This window comes from Prenolepis imparis, unplaced genomic scaffold (assembly GCF_030444845.1).
Source record: "Prenolepis imparis isolate NDT839.2.m4 unplaced genomic scaffold, iyPreImpa1.0 SCAF_8, whole genome shotgun sequence".
NCBI lineage: Eukaryota > Metazoa > Arthropoda > Insecta > Hymenoptera > Formicidae > Prenolepis > Prenolepis imparis.
This window is the reverse complement of record NW_028141166.1, coordinates 3,687,510-3,709,166: the sequence shown is the minus strand read 5'-3', so window position 1 is coordinate 3,709,166 and position 21,657 is coordinate 3,687,510. Positions and strand designations below refer to the sequence as shown.

General features: G+C 36.8%; 2 protein-coding genes, 2 long non-coding RNA genes and 1 pseudogene across 4 annotated transcripts; 3 read left to right on the top strand and 2 right to left on the bottom strand.

Moving 5' to 3' along the window:
• Window positions 1–82: 82 nt before the first annotated feature.
• LOC145939388 (uncharacterized) lies at window positions 83–756 on the top strand. The gene is made up of 2 exons (XR_014425821.1): window positions 83–276; window positions 627–756. It is a non-coding gene; the product is annotated as an uncharacterized LOC145939388 (long non-coding RNA).
• Window positions 757–1,876: 1,120 nt separating this feature from the next.
• On the top strand, window positions 1,877–3,485 carry LOC145939302 (uncharacterized; annotated as a pseudogene).
• A 5,259-nt stretch (window positions 3,486–8,744) lies between these two features.
• Window positions 8,745–9,446, bottom strand: LOC145939301 (uncharacterized). The gene has a single exon (XM_083043536.1). It carries the CDS (start codon window positions 9,444–9,446, stop codon window positions 8,745–8,747), a length of 702 nt encoding a protein of 233 aa, XP_082899662.1.
• LOC145939300 (uncharacterized) lies at window positions 9,446–9,787 on the bottom strand. The gene has a single exon (XM_083043535.1). It carries the CDS (start codon window positions 9,785–9,787, stop codon window positions 9,446–9,448), a length of 342 nt encoding a protein of 113 aa, XP_082899661.1.
• Window positions 9,788–15,255: 5,468 nt separating this feature from the next.
• Window positions 15,256–15,929, top strand: LOC145939708 (uncharacterized). The gene is made up of 3 exons (XR_014425881.1): window positions 15,256–15,442; window positions 15,613–15,736; window positions 15,907–15,929. It is a non-coding gene; the product is annotated as an uncharacterized LOC145939708 (long non-coding RNA).
• The last annotated feature ends 5,728 nt before the right edge of the window (window positions 15,930–21,657 follow it).

Sequence of the window (21,657 nt, the reverse complement as noted above, 5' to 3'; positions counted from 1 at the left end):
GAGCTCCTCAGGAACTCCCTGGGAGCTCCCCGTGCTGTGTGGGTTACCAACGATCGTCACGGACTTTCATTGCTATCATTTGCAATGCTACAAAAATTTTACTGCTTTAATGAGCAAATACAGAGAAAGTACAACATCTACATCACAGCCAAGTCCATGTACATTACAGACACCAGAAACAAGTGAATCTGTATCAGAATCACCATCAGAATCTACTACCAGTGAATCTGTAGCACAGCCATCAGCACTTACAGTGAATCCATCGTTTACAGAACAGTAAGTAAACATTTCTATACATAACTTTGAAAAAAATTTTTGTTTTTCAAAATTTTTAATGAAAATGTAAATTATAAGTTATTAAATGTAATTTATTAGTAATTTTTCATTAAAAAATGTAATTTAAAAATTTTATTTCTGCATTTTGATGTAGTTAATTTATATTTTTGTATATGTAATTTTTTCACTGATATTTTATTTCAAATATTTTTCTGAAAAGTTTTGGTTAAAGGTCACAAATATTTCAAAATACATTTAAAATTTAGTTATAAAGCTCGAAAATATATACTAACATTTTGCTTGTCTAAATAACATTTATTTTTTTAACTGTTATACATGAATTCTTTCAGTGAAAGTATTGTCGAACAAAGTACAGAAGATGAAGTTTCAATTGAAAGCATGGAGGTAGAGGTAGAGGAGACGCCTCAGAATATTATGTTTTTTTTGCAATAAAAATCGAAAAGTGTATAAATCTCGAAGGCAAGCATTGTATTCATTAGGAGAAAGCGCTGTTGAAAATATTAAATCTAAAGCAACAGATGCAGAAGATATATCGATGCTCCAAAAAATTCATGAATTTCAATGTCAAAATGCAGTGATGTTCTATCATTCAATTTGTAAAGTTTTATATGAAACTAAATGTAGAAATTTACGTCCAAAAGAACAGACAGAGTGGTATTTAACAAGAAATAAGCATAAAAATGCTTTTACAGAATTATGTGTTTTTATTAAAGAAAATATAATTGACAAAAAACAATGTTATTTGCTAGATACGTTGTGTGCATTATATACTGAAAATTTAAAAAATAACTTTGCAGCAGGCTCTCAATCATCATCAGATTTATTTTCTACGAAACATTTGGAACAAAAAATATCTGACACTTTTCAAAAAAAGATTAGAGTAGTAATCATCAACCGAAAAAAATTGTTAAGCCATATAAAGGACACATGTTACAACAGGAGGATATTATACATCTACAAGAATGCGACATAATTCAGAAAGTAGGACTTCTTTTGAGAAACAAAATCACACAAATACAAAAAAATAAAATTTGTAATACAGTTACAGCAAATGACATTATACAAGGAGAATGTTCTATTCCAAAAGAGCTTAATGATTTTTATTCCATTCTACTCATTGTCAATGGCAATAACTTTCGACGTAGGCGAAATCCACATTGCCAGCGATTGGCAAATTCTTTTTCGCAAGATGTGATTTATGCTGTTTCGAATGGCCAAATAAAAACATCAAAACATCTTTGCCTTGGTATGACATTGAAAAGTATTACGAATAGCAAAAAGTTGTTAATATTATTAATAAATATGGGCACTGCGCTGGATATACTACTATAGAAGGATTGGAAACTGAAGTGACATTTACACCGACTAATCAAGCACAAGTTTGTCCAGAAGATATAGTAAAAAGACCAGGCTTATGCACAGGAGTAGCTTACAATAATTTTGATAGATTTGTTGATACAAGCACAGGAAAAGATACTTTACATGACACCGTGGGAATTATATTTCAAGACATCCAGATGCATGAACATAATGTTGACCCTCAGAAACTATTGAAATAGATAATGATAGTAGTACTGATATGCCAACATGCTCCACTAATACACAAGTAGCACGAAAAAAAGACGAACTTTTGATGCCATATATAACTCTAGAATTACCATCTTATTCAAAAAAGTTACACTTAAATCAAACATTATTACCTCTTAACGATGTCAAGCGTCTCTCAATTTCAGATAATTTGGATACCGTAAAAAATATTTATCTTTCATTGGTACTTTGTCATTATTTACAAATTCCCAACATACCTATGTGGGTTGGGTTTAATAGTTTAATTTATAAAGATGAAACTGCAACTCAAAAAATATCCTATTTAACAACTATTAATTCATCGCCGACAAGTACACCTGTCGTTTTACATACAATGCAGCAAAGCCAAAAAATTGCAGACGAGTGCGGAGAGACATATATACAAATTACATACGACTTGGCTATTGCTAAAATCGCCCTTCAATTACAATGCACAGAAGCTCCACGACTAGATAATATTTTTATACACATAGGTTCTTTCCATATAATGATGGCTTATTTTAAAGCCATAGGGAAATTCATCGATAATTGTGGATTGACAAACATCATGGTCGATTGTGAAATGTTAGCAAGTGGCTCAGTTAGTGGTTTTTTAACTGGAAAACACTTTAATCGATGCAAAAGGTTACACCCACTAATTTCCCTAGCTTTAAAAATGTTACACTTTGAAAGTTTTTTAAATACATTCAATGTAATAATTAGCAATCATGTAAAAGATTATCTTATTCAATTCAAACAAAATCAAGTTGTGACTCCAGCTATAACTGATGAAGAACTTTTACAATTACTCGAAAATTATAAACAGTATGAAGAGAAAACAATGAATGGTGAGCATGGTAAAACAGCACAGTATTATATGATTTATATAAGACTTGTAGACTATTATTTAATGCTAAATACAAGTATTAGAACTGCAGATTTAGAGTTATTTAAGTACATTTTGCCTAAAATAGGAAACTTGTTTTTTATTCTCAATCAACCTAATTACGCTCGCTATATTGTTAAATATCATGACAATTTATTAAAAGTTGATGAATCTCATCCAGGACTGAAAGAAGTTTTACAAAAAGGTTCTTTTGGTGTTAAGAGAACAAAGAAAGCTTTCTCAAGACAGCCAGTAGATTTAACATTAGAGCAAACAATAAACGCGGACGCTCAACAGATTAACCAGTATCATTCACAATACGAATTCTATTGCAGCTCCGCAACGCTGGTGTAAAAATCATAGTTTTAGATCGAAAATTATTACGCATGTTTTGGATAAAACTGGCTTGAAAAAAAGTCAAGATATTACTGAAGATCTAAAAAAAAATAAAATTAAACAAAGCACTTTACAAATTCAAAACTTCATAAACAGAATTAATCAGAATATCAATCCTTTTCAAACAGATTTACAAAATAATTTGTTATATAACATCTCAAGTGGGCAGGCTGCAACCGATAGTATAGCAGATTTTTTATTAAATGTCGAAATAAACGGACAAGAATTACGTCAAAAATTTATTGAAGAATGTGCATTGAATGAAAAACGATTTACGCAAAAAATTAAACAAAATAAAATAATGGCAAAATTTACAGATACAATAAAAAAAAAAAGTTAAAATAGCTGGAAAAGTAAAAGAAATACGAATGCAAAGAGACTTGTTTGGTCATCTTCTGGGTAATGCACTTGAAAACAAAATAGACCTTGAAAAAATTTTGTCTTATCCATTGACGCGAATACCTTTTTGTCTGTGTCACATCGACAGAACTATTTGTAAAACTGATAAGTCAGCTCTGTTAAAATGTTTAGAAAAAGAAATTAAATCAGAAGAACCAACATACACAGATGTAGGTATTTTGGGGGTGTGTGAAGTTGGCACCCCTATGTTACGATATCATAGTTCTGTTAAGAGTTCTGAATTATTTAGAAGCTAAGGAAGAGTTCTTGATAGTTTTTATAAATAGTTCCGGTCATTATGATAATGAAAATTGACTTTGAAAAATGGGGGTCCCAACTTCACGATTTTTTTACACATCGAGTTCCAATAGTTCTGAGCTTAATTTTAAAACTCTTTTGAGTAGATCTATAGTTCCTGATACTTTTTTTAAAGAGTTCTGCAGTTTTTAGATAAAAAAAATACTTTAAAAAAATTTTTAATGTTTTAAAATTTGATTTTAAGATACGATAGTTCTGGGATATTTCTATTATTATTTTATTGATTTCGAAGAGTTCTCTGCAATTAAAAATAATTTATATCCAAAAATGAAAAAATTCTACACTTTAAACGAAATTTCAAAAACCAGTTAAAAATAACACGTATCTTCTTACTCCGTCACCCGATTGCATTGACTCATAAGACTTTTCGTCAACACTCGTCGAGAACTGTCCAGAACTCCAGTCAGAACTAATCGGAACTCTGAAAAAATTTTCGACCTCGGAATTTAGAAAATTTTCTGCGCCTTTTTTCATGTGTGTGAAGTTGGCATATCAAGTGTCAGCATCTCACAAACAAACGTCAGATTTTCTTGTATCCAGCATAGTTCTACAGTTCTTGATAGGTTTTAACAATAGTTCCGTCGAATTAACTAAAAAAATTAACTTTTAAGAAATGAGATGCCAACTTCCGGTAACATATGATAGCATCTCATCATATTTCGATAATTTGATTGTAAAAAAGAAAAATTCCGTGGAGATATATTTTGTCAATAGTTCTGACGATTAAACGATTGTTTTGCCAGAAAAACGCGTATTTTCAACTATATAGGTGAGATGCTCGTCGATTTTCAACAGTTCTGCTCATTGTAAAACAGTTCTCGCATAGTTCTGGGCATGTACATGGCTTTTCAAAAGAGTTTTGATGGTAGAAAGTGTTAAGATAGTTTTTAAAAAATTGTTTATATATATATATAAGCAGAACTGTTGAAAATCGACCAGCATCACCTATATAGTCGAAAATACGCGATCGGGCAAAACAATCGTTTAATCGTCAGAACTATTGACAAAATATATCTAGACTATAGAACTCCACGGAATTTTTTTTTTTTACAATCAAATTACCGAAATATGATGAGATGCTATCATATGTTACCGGAAGTTGGCATCTCATTTCTTAAAAGTTAATTTTTTTAGTTAATTCGACGGAACTATTGTTAAAACCTATCAAGAACTGTAGAACTATGCTGGATGCAAGAAAATCTGACGTTTGTTTGTGAGATGCTGACACTTGAGATGCCAACTTCACACACATGAAAAAAGGCGCAGAAAATTTTCTAAATTCCGAGGTCGAAAATTTTTTCAGAGTTCCGATTAGTTCTGACTGGAGTTCTGGACAGTTCTCGACGAGTGTTGACGAAAAGTCTTATGAGTCAATGCAATCGGATGACGGAGTAAGAAGATACGTGTTATTTTTAACTGGTTTTTGAAATTTCGTTTAAAGTGTAGAATTTTTTCATTTTTGGATATTAATTATTTTTAATTGCAGAAAACTCTTTGAAATCAATAAAATAATAATAGAAATATCCCAGAACTATCGTATCTTAAAATCAAATTTTAAAACATTAAAAATTTTTTTTTAAGTATTTTTTTTATGTAAAAACTGCAGAACTCTTTAAAAAAAGTATCAGGAACTATAGATCTACTCAAAAGAGTTTTAAAATTAAGCTCAGAACTATTGGAACTCGATGTGTAAAAAAATCGTGAAGTTGGCACCCTCATTTTTCAAAGTCAATTTTCATTATCATAATGACCGGAACTATTTATAAAAACTATCAAGAATTCTTCCTTAGCTTCTAAATAATTCAGAACTCTTAACAGAACTATGATATCGTAACATAGGGGTGCCAACTTCACACACCCGTATTTTGGATGGTTTTTTTTTGTTGCATCGCATGAAGGAAATTCCAGTTACATTTAGTAAGATTTCACAGAAAATTTTAACAATGGTTACGTCATGTACAATGCTCCAAAAATAATTATAGTGTTTGACCGTTATTTTAGTAGAAAACAATTTTTTAAAAACTATCTTAACACTTTCTACCATCAAAACTCTTTTGAAAAGCCTTCCATTAAAGATAATGAACGTGCTTTGAGAGGTAGCTCAGAAAACTCTATGTACGTTATTTCTGATGGTAATCAACAGCGGCCTGCAGATTTCATCCGAGAGTTCAGAAATGCACACTTTAAAAATGCGTTAGTAAACTTTTTAATTGAAAATTGGACAAGTGATGAATTGGCACCGTTCATTGGTTCTAAGGTGATTTATTTAAATTTTGATTATTGTTATGAATATAGAGTAGAAAACAATAAAATTATAAGAAATATTTGTGAAGATTTGTCGTGTCCCGAACATGAAGAAGCTGACACTAAAATAATTTACCACGTTTGTAACATTAATTACAATTCAAATGTTTTGATAAGATGCTCTGATACAGATATTTTTGTTATTATGCTAGGAAATATGGATAATCTGAAAAATGATAATATTAAAATTTGGATTGAACTTGGTGTGTCAAATACGCAAAGATTTATAAATGTAACTGAATTATATAAGTCACTTGGTAAAAACATTTGTAAAGCTCTGCCTGGATTCCATGCATTCACTGGGTGTGACTACAATCCTGCTTTCTTTAGAAAAGGAAAAAAGCGTCCTTTAAGTATTTTATGCAGCTCTGATATATATCAAAAAGCCTTTGCTAATTTAGGAGATCTTGAAAACAACGATTCAATAAGTGTATTTGAAATTTTAGAAGAATTCACTTGCAGAGTTTACGGAATGAACAAAATCAACACCGTTAATGAATTGAGATACGCAATGTTTATCAAAGCTTATTCATGTAAAGATTCAAATGAAGTATTGAAAATCTGCGCCAAAAATTTGGATGCGTCAACTGTACCTCCATGTCAATCTGAATTGAAGCAACAACTTTTGAGAGCGTCATACATCGCAACCATTTGGAGAAATGCTTATTTGCAGCATGACAGATTTGTCTCCGATTGAAAATGGCTGGAAAGAAGTTGACGGAAAGTACGACTTTACTTGGTTCGAAGGAGAACAACTGCCCCCGTTCGTGAGCGATATATTACTTGAATCGAATGAGGAAGAAAATGAAGGTATATTTCATAAATTAATTTTATTGTTAAATAAATGCAAAATTAATTTTAAATGAATAAACTAATAATACAGTTATAATAATGATGCAACAAATAATTTGAAAAATTAATAAAGATACTTATCATTATAATAAACTTATTATTCATTTATAATATTGTAGTTTATAAAAATATAAAGAATTTTAGTTTAAATACTGTTAATAAATCTTTAATCATGACTAGAAATATGATTCTAAGATAATTATTATTTTTTTTTGCAAATAAAACGAGTTAATTAGTCTAGTTCGTAAAAGTTTTGTTTTTATCGTAGCTTATTAAAATCTTCTAATTTTAATAATAAATTCAACTTTGAATTATTTTCAGATCATGAACTCAGATACTCAATCAAATGAAATCGAAGAAGAATCCGATGACGATACCGACAACACCGAGCTCACCGATGATGAAAATGAAAGTTTATCAGAAATTGAAAGTTTAATAACAGATTATGCAGATGATGTTGAATAAATAAATAATTTTAATAAATAAAGTTAACTGATTTGTTATAAGGATATACTTGCATGTTAACTACTTTAAAATATAGTTTCATTTTTAAATTACTTTATTTCTGATTATTACATAATTAATTACACATCATTCCACTACTAATAAGCATGAAATCGTTTACGTTTTTCCTTTTGGAGTTCTAATAAAATCTTTTTTAATGAGTGATACGTTAATGATATTTAGAGATACGGCGGGCAACGAGCTACCGACGCGCTCGGGCAGACGACATTAAAGGGGCTGCCAGACCAATTTTCCAGCCAGTAGCAGTAGCCAGATTAATTTTTTTATAATTTTATATATTTAAACTACCATCTTGACAAGTTACAGCTCTAAGCACACGATTCTACAAATCGACTTTTTACAATGACTTTGGGAGGATCCCAGACTCATTTTCCAGTGTCAGTTGCATGCCAGACTCTTCTAAAACATTTTTTATACAAAAAACAACAAATATATAAAAGCTCAGTACTAAGCAAATTCTTCCAACATAAGTGTTTTTACGACAAGATCAAAGGCGCCGCAATGCCCATTGCAACGAGACGCCGTAGCCAGACTCTGCATTTCATCAACAACACTATTAAAACAAGAGAAATTACTTTGTTCCAAGACTAAGCAAATCACTGACACTTTTATGTCGTTACCTCCCGGGCTACAAGGTGACAACAGCTCCGATGAACGTCGTGCCGCAGTCGCTGAAGATGTCGTCAGAGACAAAACGGCGAAGGGCGGCGATGAAGGCCTCAGAAGAGTAATCTGAGACAAGCTCGAGATGGATGGCCCTTGTCCCGAAGTAGATGAAGATTGCGATGTAGCCTTTGTAGGCACGGGGTCCACGTCCCTTGCTCGTTCGGATGAGAATATGGCCTGCATAATCCAGTCCAGTTCGGAGAAAGGGTCGGGCTGGAGTGACTCTGCTGCGAGGAAGATCACCCATTCGAGGTTGTGGAGTGGCCGCCCGCCATCGTGTGCAGGTGACGCAACGGTGCAGTTGCTGTTTAACGACGGCTGGTCCTCGTGGTACCCAGAAGCGAAGGCGAAGTAATCCGAGAGTGAGTTGCACGCCTCCATGCAGGGTCCGACGATGACAAGACTCTATCAGCAGACGCGTCAGCCATGAAGCCGGTGGGGCTATCATTGGGTGCTTCTCATCCTGAGGGAGCAGTGTTTTTGAGGCGTCCTCCCACTCTCATTACCCCATGGTCGTCGAGAAATGGACACAGTTTTACCAGCGAGCTGCGTGTTGATATGGTGCGTCCTGCAGTGACAGCGGCGACCTCGTCCGGTAGATAGATCCATCCGAAGCATCCATTCGAAGCAAGTGGAAAAGTGCAAGGTCCAGCTCATCCGGGTTCAACGACAGTCCAGTTGTGACAGCGGGTGTTGCAGTGTGAACCCAGCGACGGCACCAGGCCGATACGCGTAACAAGCGGTTCAGCGATGAGAAGCGCAGAAGGAACTCTGGCTCGACGGCGACTTGGTTCTTAGTCAACAAGCAGGTGGCTCTTCTTTCCGGGATGTCAACCCTTGGGATCTCCATCTCGGTGCTTGGCCATGCAGCTTCTTCCTGTTGTAACCAGGTAGGTACCGTCCACCACAGTGCATGATTAATGAGGTCGCTCGGGTTAATGCCTCGTGATGCACAGTCTGCAGGATTATCTCGTCCGCCCACGTGTCTCCAATGAGCGTCTGGAAGTTGCGTTTGGATGTGGGCTACACGATTAGCGACGAAGGTTTTCCATCGCGAGACGTGGCCGCAGATCCAATGGAGCGTGACCTTCGAATCGGACCACAGATACGTTGGTGTTGCGGTGAGATCGAGCGTGCGTCGGACGTGTTGCGTCAAATTGGTGAGTAGTGTAGCGGCGCAGAGTTCCAGCTTCGGCAAGGTAACTTGCTTGACGGGAGCTACCTTACTTTTAGCCATCAGTAACTTGACTGAAACCTTGGTTTTTCAGTGCTGCGGATGTACACGGCGGCAGCGTAACCTTGCTCTGATGCATCGGCGAATCCATGTAGTTGCATAGGCGCGTCATCGATCCCAGTGCCGAGACAACGAGTTATCCTCAGGCGGTCGAGAAGAAGTTCCTTTAGCAGTTGTTGCCATCGTTGTGCGTCCGCCGGCGGGAGTGGGGTGTCCCAATCCAACCGCTGCAGCCACGTCGTCTGGATGAGAATTTTTGCACGGATCACGACGGGCGCGAGCCAGCCCATCGGATCGAAGAGCCGAGTAGTTTCGGCAAGGACGCGCCTCTTCGTGACCTCCATGAGTGTGCGGGGATGCAGCACGAATGAAAATTGGTCATTCCTAGGATGCCATCACAGTCCTAGAGTGGAGTGGCTCTCTCCTCCCCATGCAGGCAGCGAATGTTGCAAGCGGTGCTCGTGCGGGACTCCCGCAAGGATCCTCTCGTCGTTGGCGGCCCATTTTCGCAGTGGAAATCCGCCTTGCATCTTCCATGGTGTTTGCGCCGGTGACCACATCGTCGACGTAGCAGTCGCGACGTAGAGCAACAACTCCGCTAGGAAAGCGTTTCTCTTCGTCCGTAGCGAGTTGTTGAAGCGTCCTTACTGCAAGGAAGGGTGCGCAAGCGAGGCCGTACGTCACTGTTCTCAGCTGATATTCCCGCACCTCATCGTCAGTGGAGTGGCGCCACAGGATTGTTTGGAGACCGCAATCATCTGGATGCACGAGGATTTGCCGGTACATCTTCTCTATATCAGTGATGAAGACGTACCGGCGCCAACGCCATCGCAGCAATATGTCGGCGAGTACAGGCAGGAGATTCGCACCTGTGAAAAGGTGCGCGTTCAACGATTTGCCTGTTCGTGTGCGCTGCGATCCATTGAATACGACCCTGAGTTTGGTGGTGATGCTTGATTCCTTGAGGACCCCATGATGCGAAAAAGTGATCCTGGCCAATCGTGTCTCGGTGGCTGAAGACGAGCTTCTCGACCATCTAATCGAGGGCATAGTGGATGTACAGCTACGTAACCAGGCACGCCTCATGAGATTCCGGTCGGGCGTGGAATTATTAGAGGCCTTCGAAAGTATTGTGCCTGTACGAGAGGACAGGAGGACCGTCCGGAGGAACCGGAGGAGCGGAATAGAGAGGAAGTAGCGCGAGACCTGCTGTCGGTGAAGGAGGCGTCGTTGGCGGGACGGACGGAAAGCCAAGGGGTCGGCGTGGAGCTGGCTGCCGACGGAGGAGCCGGATTGCCAGGATCAAGGCGGACGCGGTGCTATGGGTGCGGTGAGTCGGGGCACGTAGTGACCCAGTGCGAGCGGCGCGCGTGTTATATTTGCGGGGAGGCGGGGCACTTAACGGCGGGGTGTCCCAGGCGCGGATGCCCGACGGGCGCGAGGCCATCGGCGGGGTCGGCAGAGATCGTCACCTTAACAGGTACGTCGCAATGCGTCGCGCTCACGGGGCCTTATGTCCTGGATGTGAATATTTCGGCAATGGACGCGCGGGCTATGATCGCACCGACGGCGCGCTGGTTGACTCAGGGTCCCCAATTAGTATTATTAAAAGTAGTGAAATTCCTGCTGATTTATGCTTGCCCGTTGAGGAGGGGGCGGGACGGTTTTATGGGATCAATGGCTCGCTGCTTTGCATTAATAGCATTTTTCCAAGTAAAGTAAAGATCCAGGATATCTGCTTAGAAATAAAGTTTTATACTGTCCCGGATGACGCGATGTCCTGCAATGTCCTCCTGGGTAGGGATTTTTTAACTAGCCCCTCGATTCGAGTTACGATCGGGCAGGATATCGAGGTAGTAGCGACCTGGGAGACGAGCGCGGTCGACGAGATCATGGCTATCGGGAGTATCGGCGATTCGATTGACGTGCGGGACGAGCTGCAAATTGACGCAGCCGTCGGCGAAGAAAAGATAAATAAAATTTGTAAAGCATACGAATCATGCTATATCGGGGGCTTACAAGCGGGAGAATGTGCGTCTGACCTCGAAATGAACATTGTATCGAAATGTGAACAGTCGAGGTATTCGCGCCCGCGTAAGCTGTCATTTGCGGACAGAGAGGCTCCACGTAATATTTTAGACAAACTCCTGAGCGAGAGGATTATACGATCCAGCGATTCCCCGTACGCGGGCCCGATCGTACTCACAGAAAAGAAAGACGGAAACTCCGGTTGTGCGTCGACTATCGCGAACCGAATAAAATTACAGTGCGAGACAATTTCCCGACAGAGCTAATTAACGATAGTATTGATCGGATGAGAGATGAGAAATATTTGTCGGTTTTGGACTTAGGGGACGGATTTCGCCACGTCAAGGTGCATGCGGCGTCGGGGAGGTACACGTCGTCGGTGACGCCGTTCGGACGGTGCGAGTGTTTGCGAATGTCTATCGAATTGATAAACGTACCGCGCATATTTCGGCGTTTTATTTATCTATAAAATCTTACCTTTAAAAAAAAGGTCAAAAAAGGTACCTAATATGGGCACGTCAGTAGTGAAAAATTACCCATTGCAAACCCATGCGTAAAATCGTATGAAAAATTACTCATTGCAAACCTAGGTAGAATTGTAGTATAAAAAATTACCTATTGCAAACCCATGTAGAATCATATGAAAAATTATCCATTGCAAACCCATGTAGAATCGTACTACAAAAGTAATGATATAAAAAAAAATTGCGCGCCAAGTAAAAGTAGAAACTTTTGTACCAGTGGAAAATTTAAGTTGCAAACCTATAGAGTCATATAATGAACCAGTGAAAAATTTAAGTTGCAAACCCATGTAGAATAGTATAAAAATTAAAAAATTATTAAAATTAATACAAATAAAAAAAAATACAAAAATTTTAATTAAAAAACTAGGCACTGCTAAATTAAACAATATGCTAAAGTTAATTTTGAAATTTAGCAGTGCCTAGTTTTTTTAATTAAAATTTTTTTATTTTTTTTTATTTGTATTAATTTTAATAATTTTTTAATTTTTATACTATTCTACATGATTTTTTTATTTTGAAAAAAAAATTAAGTGATGGGGGTATTTAAAAAAAAATAAAAATAAAAAAATTTTGTTTATATAACTTTTAAGTACTCTTCAAGCCATTAAAATTTGTTGTACATCTTTTTTTTCTACCTCTTATAGTTTACCAGATATTCGATCCTAAAGAAAAATACCGTTTTTCTTTAAAGGGGTGTTTCACCCCTTATAACTCAATATTCGCACATATAAAAAAATACGTGTCTTTTAGATTTGTGTATTTAACAACATATTTGAAGAAGAATCAAATCGGTTCCGGACAGTTGTGACATGTCCCTTGTAAGTCAAACGTTACAGTATTAACATTTTCTTTTAACGCAAGCCACCATGTTATCGGTTTAACATTTTTAATGGATTCCTCAGAAAAAAGACGCGAGTGGTCGAACATTACATTACGATTACGGTTACATTACATTACGATTACACAGATCAAATCTATCAAGTGTTTTTTTTGCTTGTTTAAAACATGTTTTTTTCTTACTTTACTTAAAAACACGTATAAAATAAAAAAAACATGTTTTAAACAAAAATTAATGTTTTTTGTTTAAAATGAAAAAAAGTTTTTTGCCAACCCTGGTTTTAAAGTACTGTAAGCTTGTGTGGTAAAATTAATATTTCTAAAAAAAATAATGATATCAAAAAGTTGCGCCAAATAAATAAAAATTTATATCAAAAAATAGAAAATTAAAAACTTATGCGAAAATTAAAAATTAATACAAATTATTAAAAAAAAAAGATTTTAGTTAAAAAAACTTGGCGCTGCTAAATTTCAAAAATGTATATATTATTTATAATTTTTTTCTTTACATTTTATTTATTATATATTATTAGCTTATATTCACTTCCTTATTTTATATCAATAATTATAAACTTATGAAGAAATAGTATGATAGAAGCGTAACAAGAAAGGTTGTTATAAAAGAAAATCGCATATATATGTTATCGCATATCATATGTATATATAGTATAGTATTGCAAACTGTAGATTTAAAAGAAATAACAGGATTTTACAATACTATACTACATACATGTAATATGCAATACTACATTTATTATTATATATAGATATTATATGTGATAAATCTTATATATAGATATTATATGTATAGATATTATATGTGATAAATTATATTTCTTTTATAATAATAACTTTTCTGTTACGTACCATCCTAATATAATTACATTCTTATTGCGCTATCATCTTCCTAATTCTTCTTCATAAGTATATTATTGTTGATATAAAAACTTGAATCTTTATCAAAAATGCATATTATTTAACTTTTCTCTTTACGTTATTTATTATATTATTAGCTTTTATTAATTCCTTATTTTATATCAACAATTATATATTTGTGAAGAAATAGTAGAATGGTAGCACGACAAGAAAGCAATTTATATTTCTTTTATAACTATCACTCTATTATTTCTTTATAAGTACATATATAATTATTGATATAAAAGAAAATGAATGAAAGCTAATAATATAATAAATAATATAAAGAGAGTAGCTCATAGCATTTGTAATTGTCCTATGAGTTATCAAATTCTTACTGACCTTTTTTCACGTTATTTTTTTAGTATTAATTTTTATTAACGTCTAACTTTTGTACACAATTATTTTTTTTATACACATATATAAGTTTCTTTTACTTTCTTTTAATCAATTGATTAATGAATTAATCAAACATAATGAATTAACCTACATTAAAACTGAACCTATGTTTCAAAACTAATAACCTAATGCCATCATTCATGGAGCGACATCAACGCTGTCTTGCAATGAATGCTCGAACTGGACATTTTCTGGTACATGCGTATTGAGAAGGTCGATGGTGACCAAAACTTAAATAAATTTTTTATAAAAACAAACTTTACATTATAATATCGCCGTTTATAAAGCACATAGAGAAAAAATAAAGGCACTTTTATTATATAATTTAAACTCAAACTATCGATTGAGCGTAGTAAGAACTCGATCGCTTCAGCCGTTATTCGTATCTGAAATATATGATACTTTCAACTGTCCGACTCGCGTATAATACACACGGCATGCCTCGCGGTCGCTACGCTTATTGAACTTGGCGCGAGATGCTACCGTGTCTCTTGATAACCCAAGGAGAACAGAAATGTCAAAATGATGTCAATTTGACGTCACATTGACCAAATTTATGTCATTTTTTGATCATTGAAATCTCGATCTCGGAAATGACTAAAAAATGACTTTTTATATTGACTTTTTTTTATCTTTTTAATTTTTAGAAAATGTGATGTATATTTCTCGGCTGTGTATATATATGCTTATTATTATAAAGATATTTAAAAGTAAACATTTTCCATATTCAGATATTGTTGCAGTTCGCAGAAGAGTCTATTATAGTTACTGATTAAAAACTGAATTGCTGATTAAAATATTATTTTAAGCGACTTACGTCTTAAATTTGCGTCTTAATTATTTTTTTCAGTTATGACAAATTATATTTATTTTTCTTTTAATACAATAATAATTTTTTATCATTAAAAAATAATTAATTAATAATTTATTTTAATGTAGAATATACTTTATTTTTTCAAAGTATTTATTATTTTTAATATATATATAATTTTTTATTAATGAGTGCTCAGTGTACGGTGTCGTGTTATTGAAAAGTTGTATTCATATTTCGTGCCTGCGCTGTTAGCGCATATCACGAATGCATTGCGACAGTGCGACACGTGCGACTTGCGATAGTGAGCTTGCACGATCTTGTTCGCAAGTTCGCTAGACATTTTTGTTGAAGGCGTATTAGTGATTTCAGAAGTTATATAATAAAGAAGTGATTTTTTAAAAAGTGATTTTAATTTTAATTGTTGAAGAAGGGGGAGGTCTACAGAAGATAAAATTAAAATGTCGAAACAGTCTAAGAAAGAGGTAAGACTCTCGATTGCGTTACTTCTTTTTCCTGGTATGTACTAAATGTTGCACGTAAAAATTTATTAAGATCATTATCTTCCTATTTATCTATTCGTTCCTTGTGACACATTTCTTTTTATTACAACACTAACCTATTTTTTCAATAAAATACTTTGTCATTTTTATAGGTTATATTACACTTGATCTCAAATGTTTAATATTGTATGTATTTATTTATCAATGAGAGGTGGTAATATTATAATGTAGGATAACACTATAAACATTTCACTAAATAATAAGTATTAATAAAAGGTAAATGTTCAATTTGTTTTTATTAAATTTTAAGAAACATATGCATGCACCTATTAATATATTTGATTTTTTGCTTATAAACACAAAATATACAGTCGCATCAACTTTAAATGAATTACTTTTTAATTATATGAATTGTAATGTTTAATATATTTTATTTTGGGCTATAGATCTTGTCATGAAAAGAAAATTATATCCTCAGGCTTCTAAAGCCAATACTAAACGTTTCTGTGAAGCTGAAATTGAGGATCAATTGATTGAGATGGAAAATATATTAGATGGAGCATGCTCTAATCCCTCTCATGTTTTACCTGCTGTGCACATTGAAGAAAACCATAATGTTCAGGATAATGATTTAATTGTAGAAGACGTATTACATAATCCACCAAATCATGAAATTGAAGATGCTGAATATAGTGAACACAGCAGTAATGATGAAACAGAAAACGAATATAATATTGAATATTTGAGAGATTGTCCTATTCATGACATGGAGGCATATTTATTGAACTTTTTAACAGAATGGGGTGTTCGAGATGTATCATTCAAAAAAATGGATAAGCTTTTAGCAGGATTGCGAGTTATTTTCCCTGGTTTGCCAAAATCATATAAAACAATTCTTCATACTCTTCGTACTGTGAATATTAAAGAAGTTGGTCAAGGTCTAATGTGGTATAAGGGTATAAAAGTTAACCTTGATGAAATATTAACTGAAGACTATTTACAAAATAAAAATCAAATTATAGTGGATATTAATATCGATGGTGTTCAATTATATATAAGAGTGCAGATGATCAATTTTGGCCAATTTTAGGTTGCCTTAATGGTGACAAATTTCCTTTTATAATCGGTGTATGGTATGGGCATTCAAAGCCTGATGATTTAGAAGGATATTTATCGGATTATATTGAAGAAGTTAAAAATTTGACTATTAATGGTTATGAATTTAATGGTGAATATATTACTTTTAGTATAGGTAATTATATTTTAGATGCCCCAGCTAGACAATTTATTAAGGGCATTCACAATCATAACAGTACATTTTGCTGTGAAAAATGCACAGTTAAAGGTGTTAGACATAGAAATCGTCAAGTGTTTTTATATGATAATGCATCTCTACGTACGGATGAATCATTTAAAAACAGAAATCAACCAGAACATCATAAGTACACTTCACCTTTAGAACGGAATTTACAATGTGGAATGGTGTTGTAAGAAAGTTCGTAGAAATACTAAAAGAAATAGCCACTGAATTCTCGTTCGTAAAAATAGACTTTATTCTTTATCTCGTATGGACAAAACTCGCTTCGTGCGCGTATCTCCGTGTCGTAAGTATATCTCGTCTGTCCGATGCGTGTCGCACACGCTCGCTCCCCTCCACTCGAGCCATCGACGCCGTTCCATTGCGCTGTAGGCCCCGAGGCGCGTAGTTCAACTGGCCCGATAGTTAATTTCTCACATTCGGCCATCCGACGTTGATGTCTGTCCTCAGGCATCTCCTGCATACTCCAACTTCCTTTCAGCTTGCCTCACAGCATCCGCTAAACATCGCCGTATCATTCGGGATCCATTCGTGATAACTGTAAGAAATAACTGACTTGGGAAAGCGCCGTCATGCTAACCAAGATCAGTCCGTGCTAACTGAGATCAGTCCGTGTTAATTGAGATCAGTCCGTGCTAACTGAGATCAGTCCGTGCTAACTGAGATCAGTCCGTGTTAACTGAGATCAGTCCGTGTTAACTGAGATCAGTCCGTGTTAACTGAGATCAGTCCGTGTTAACTGAGATCAGTCCGTGCTAACTGAGATCAGTCCGTGTTAACTGAGATCAGTCCGTGTTAACTGAGATCAGTCCGTGCTAACTGAGATCAGTCCGTGCTAACTGAGATCAGTCCATGTTAACTGAGATCAGTCCGTGCTAACTGAGATCAGTCCGTGCTAACTGAGATCAGTCCGTGCTAACTGACTTGGAAAAACACCGTCGTGCCAACCAAGACCAGTCCGTAATGACATTGTACATCTATTCGCCTTGAATTGTGATCCAGGGCTTTATGCGATCGGCTGCAGCAACCGTTCGGTTTCGTCTACGACCTTCTCGCAATTCTTCTACTTCATAGCGATCATTGATGAGGACCTTGCTCACTCGAAATGGTCCTTTGAACTTTGGATGCAGCTTCTTACTACTGCCTGTAGCTGGGTCGCTCGTAATCTGTACCAGCACTAAATCACCTTCGCTATACTTTGTTGCGTCTCGTCGTGTCTTATCGTAGCGTTCCTTCTGCTCTCGCTGTTGTTGACTAATATGCGCCTTGATGTCGGTGCGCAATTCGTCCAAGTCCAGCCGACGAATCACTTCTTTAATTTGGGACAAAAGCGAAGCTTCGGTTGCGCTCCTCGTTTCGCAACCAATAAGGGCTTTCATTGGTGTCGTATCAATACTCTTGTTTTTGGTGGTATTTAGCGCGCTCTGTACTTGTTTTATCGCTTTGTCCCAATGGCGTGAATCTCGTCCGGCCATCGTAGTAGCTAATGCTTGCACGATAGTCTTATTATATCTTTCGCACTGACCGTTTGCTCTTGGTGTGGCCACTGCGTTTAACACGTGCTTGATCCCATAATTATCGCAGAACATGCGAAACGCCTGGGATGTGTAAGCTGTGCCTCTGTCGCTGATAATCCTATGGGGCACTCCAAACAGATAAATTAAATCAGTCAAAGCTTTTACGACATAGCATGTCTTCTGACTTTTTACCGGTTCTATAATTGTGAATTTGGTGAATGCGTCCACCAATACAAAAAGAAATTTATTATTCTTACTACTGGTTTCAAAGGGACCAACGTGATCGACATGTATCGTGTGGAAAGGTATCGGCACTTTCTCAATGATGTTTAATTTGCACTGTCGCTTACCAGTCGTATGTTTATAATATGCGCAATTCAAGCACGCATTTACGTATTTAGTTACAAACCGTCTCATGTCGGCAAACCAATAGTTCCGCTTGACGCGTTCCAGCGTCTTTTCGATACCGAGATGTCCGGCATCGTCGTGACACAACCTGCAGATTTGCATCCGTGCGTCTCGCGACACCGCCCATGCCGTTGTCCCGTTTTCGAATCGTCTATGTACCTTGTTGTCCTTGATTATGTATTCTTTGAAGTAATGTTTAGTCTCAGGTGTCGTTTTCTCCTCCAAAAGAATTGTTCGAATTCGTAACAGCTGTTCGTCCTGTAATTGAGCTGCCAACACCCAATCACCTTCGGTTATATCTACTTGCGCCACTTCTAACGGGAGTTATATGGGGTTGCGACTGAGCGCATCCGCGTGCGCCATTTTAGATCCTGCACGATATTCGATGTCGAAGGTGTACTCCTGTACTTCGAGCCACCACCGTCCGATTCGAGATAATAGGTCCCGTTTCACGAAAGTCGACCGTACTGCGTTACAGTCAGTCACGAAAAATTTTATTCCTAATAAATATACTCGAAAATACCTTAAGGCCAATACTATCGCCATTGTTTCCAATTCATAGGAATGGTAACAACGCTGATCTGCGGTATTTTGTCGGCTGTAATATGACACTACAGCCATCTTGCCATCAACGTTTTGCAACAACATCGCTCCTATGCCGATTGCACTTGCGTCAGTGTGTACTTCAGTCTGTCTATCGGGATCAAATATTGTCAGTACTGATCGAGTCGTCAGCTTGTCTTTAATCGTACTAAATGCCTGCTCTTGTGCGTCCTCCCACGACCAGGGTGTGTCCTTTTTAGTAAGCCTTGTCAGCGGCTCTACAATGGTTGCGAAGTTCTCGACAAATTTCCGAAAATAACTAGCTAGTCCCAGAAATTGTCGGACTTGTTTTACGGACCGAGGCCTCTCCATGTGTATCAGCGCCTCTATCTTATGTCGACCGGGTCGAACTCCTTGTGCATTGATTTCTCGACCTAAGTATTCAATGGACTCTGAAAAAAATGAACACTTCTCTAATTTCAAAGTTAAGTGCTGCCTGCGGAACGCTTCCAACACTTGACGCAGTCGCGTCATGTCCTCTTCTATGGTCTTGGACGGTATTATTACGTCATCTAGATAGGGAAAGGCTATCGAGTTCTTCAGGTCACCCAGCACCTTATCCATCAGTCGTTGGAATACTGCTGGTGCGTTAGTCAGGCCAAACGGCATACGTAAGAACTCGTAGTGGCCCTCTAGAGTCACGAATGCCGTTTTTTCTACTGAGTCTGTCTCCACCGGCACCTGATAATATCCAGACGCTAAATCTAGACGCATTTTAGATAACTTTTGAAAACAATAGTCGCCAAGCGCCTGACCGGGAGCGCTTTCGTAAAGTGCGGCTTCTTTGAACAGCTTACTGAATGGAACGGACTTACGAAATTGCTGTTTTAATGCTTCCTTTGTTTCTCTCCAGGTAACTGCCACTCGTGACCGTGTGTCGTACCACTGCCGTGCGTGGCCCTTCAAACGTCCTGGTATCAGTCTCATTATTGCTCGGTCGTCCCAATCATGCATTTTGGCCAAGTCCTCTACATGTTCGACCCACTTCTCAATTGTCAGGTCATCCTTTGATGGGTCGAATAAAGGAATCGTCAGCTCGTCCCCTTTGTGTATGCACGAGCCCCTCGTGTGCGATCGTCGATCCAAACTCTCCACTGTACTCTCTAATCGCTTAACGTTCTTCTCTTCGCTCTCTGTCGCTCTGCGACGATGAAGAAGAGCGATGACGCTTCTTCCGCTTTGATCTTTCTCGATCCGACTCGTGGCGCGATTTATGGCGACCCATATCTCGCGTTGTATTATCGTAATAAGTCGAACTAATTAGGCACGCACTTATTGCAATATCCCACTTCTGATATGTAAGAAAGTTCGTAGAAATATTAAAAGAAATAGCCACTGAATTCTCGTTCGTAAAAATAGACTTTATTCTTTATCTCGTATGGACAAAACTCGCTTCGTGCGCGTATCTCTGTGTCGTAAGTATATCTCGTCTGTCCGATGCGTGTCGCACACGCTCGCTCCCCTCCACTCGAGCCATCGACGCCGTTCCATTGCGCTGTAGGCCCCGAGGCGCGTAGTTCAACTGGCCCGATAGTTAATTTCTCACAGTGTCCACGTTCAGGCTTGATCCGATGCATCTCGTGTATGCAGGAATTTTTAAGCGATGGTTACAGTTTCTCTTTGGAATCATTGTAACAATGGGCAAAATTAATAACAGAGCTAAATCTCAATTGTCTCTAGAAATGTTACGTTGTAGTCCTTGGGTGCCTATAGAATTCAATCGTCGACCTTGATCTTTTTATGAAATATCTAAGTATAAAGCAACAGAATTCAGCATCTTATTGTACGATGGTGTGCGAATCTTTAAGAACACGCTACCTCCTAACACATATAAGAATTACTTACTTCTACATAGTGGAATATATATACTGTCCAGTCCAACTCTAGTGCAAAATCCAAATATGCTCAATGCTGCTCAAGAAATTTTAAAAGAATTTATAAAGCACTCTTCTCAGATTTTTGATAAATGTTTCGTTGTTTATAACGTTCATTGTTTAATTCATTTAGTCGATGAATGCCGAAATCATGGAAGTTTGGAATCATTTAATGTTTTAAGTATGAAAATTTTATAGGCATTATGAAACGACATTTGAGATCTACTTACAAGCCTTTACACCAATTAATTAGACGTGATGCAGAAACCAAAGGACGGTTTGTTACAAAAAAAAAAAGACAGATGAGCCCAATAAAATTTTGTTGAAAAATCAATATAATGGAGATAATCATTTTGAGGGAGAACAGTTTCAGACTGTTGTTTTACATAATGTTACTCTTACTAAGAACGAAGCAAACAGCTGTTTTAAAACTAAATGTGGAGATATTGTAATCTTGGACAATGTTATCCGAACACC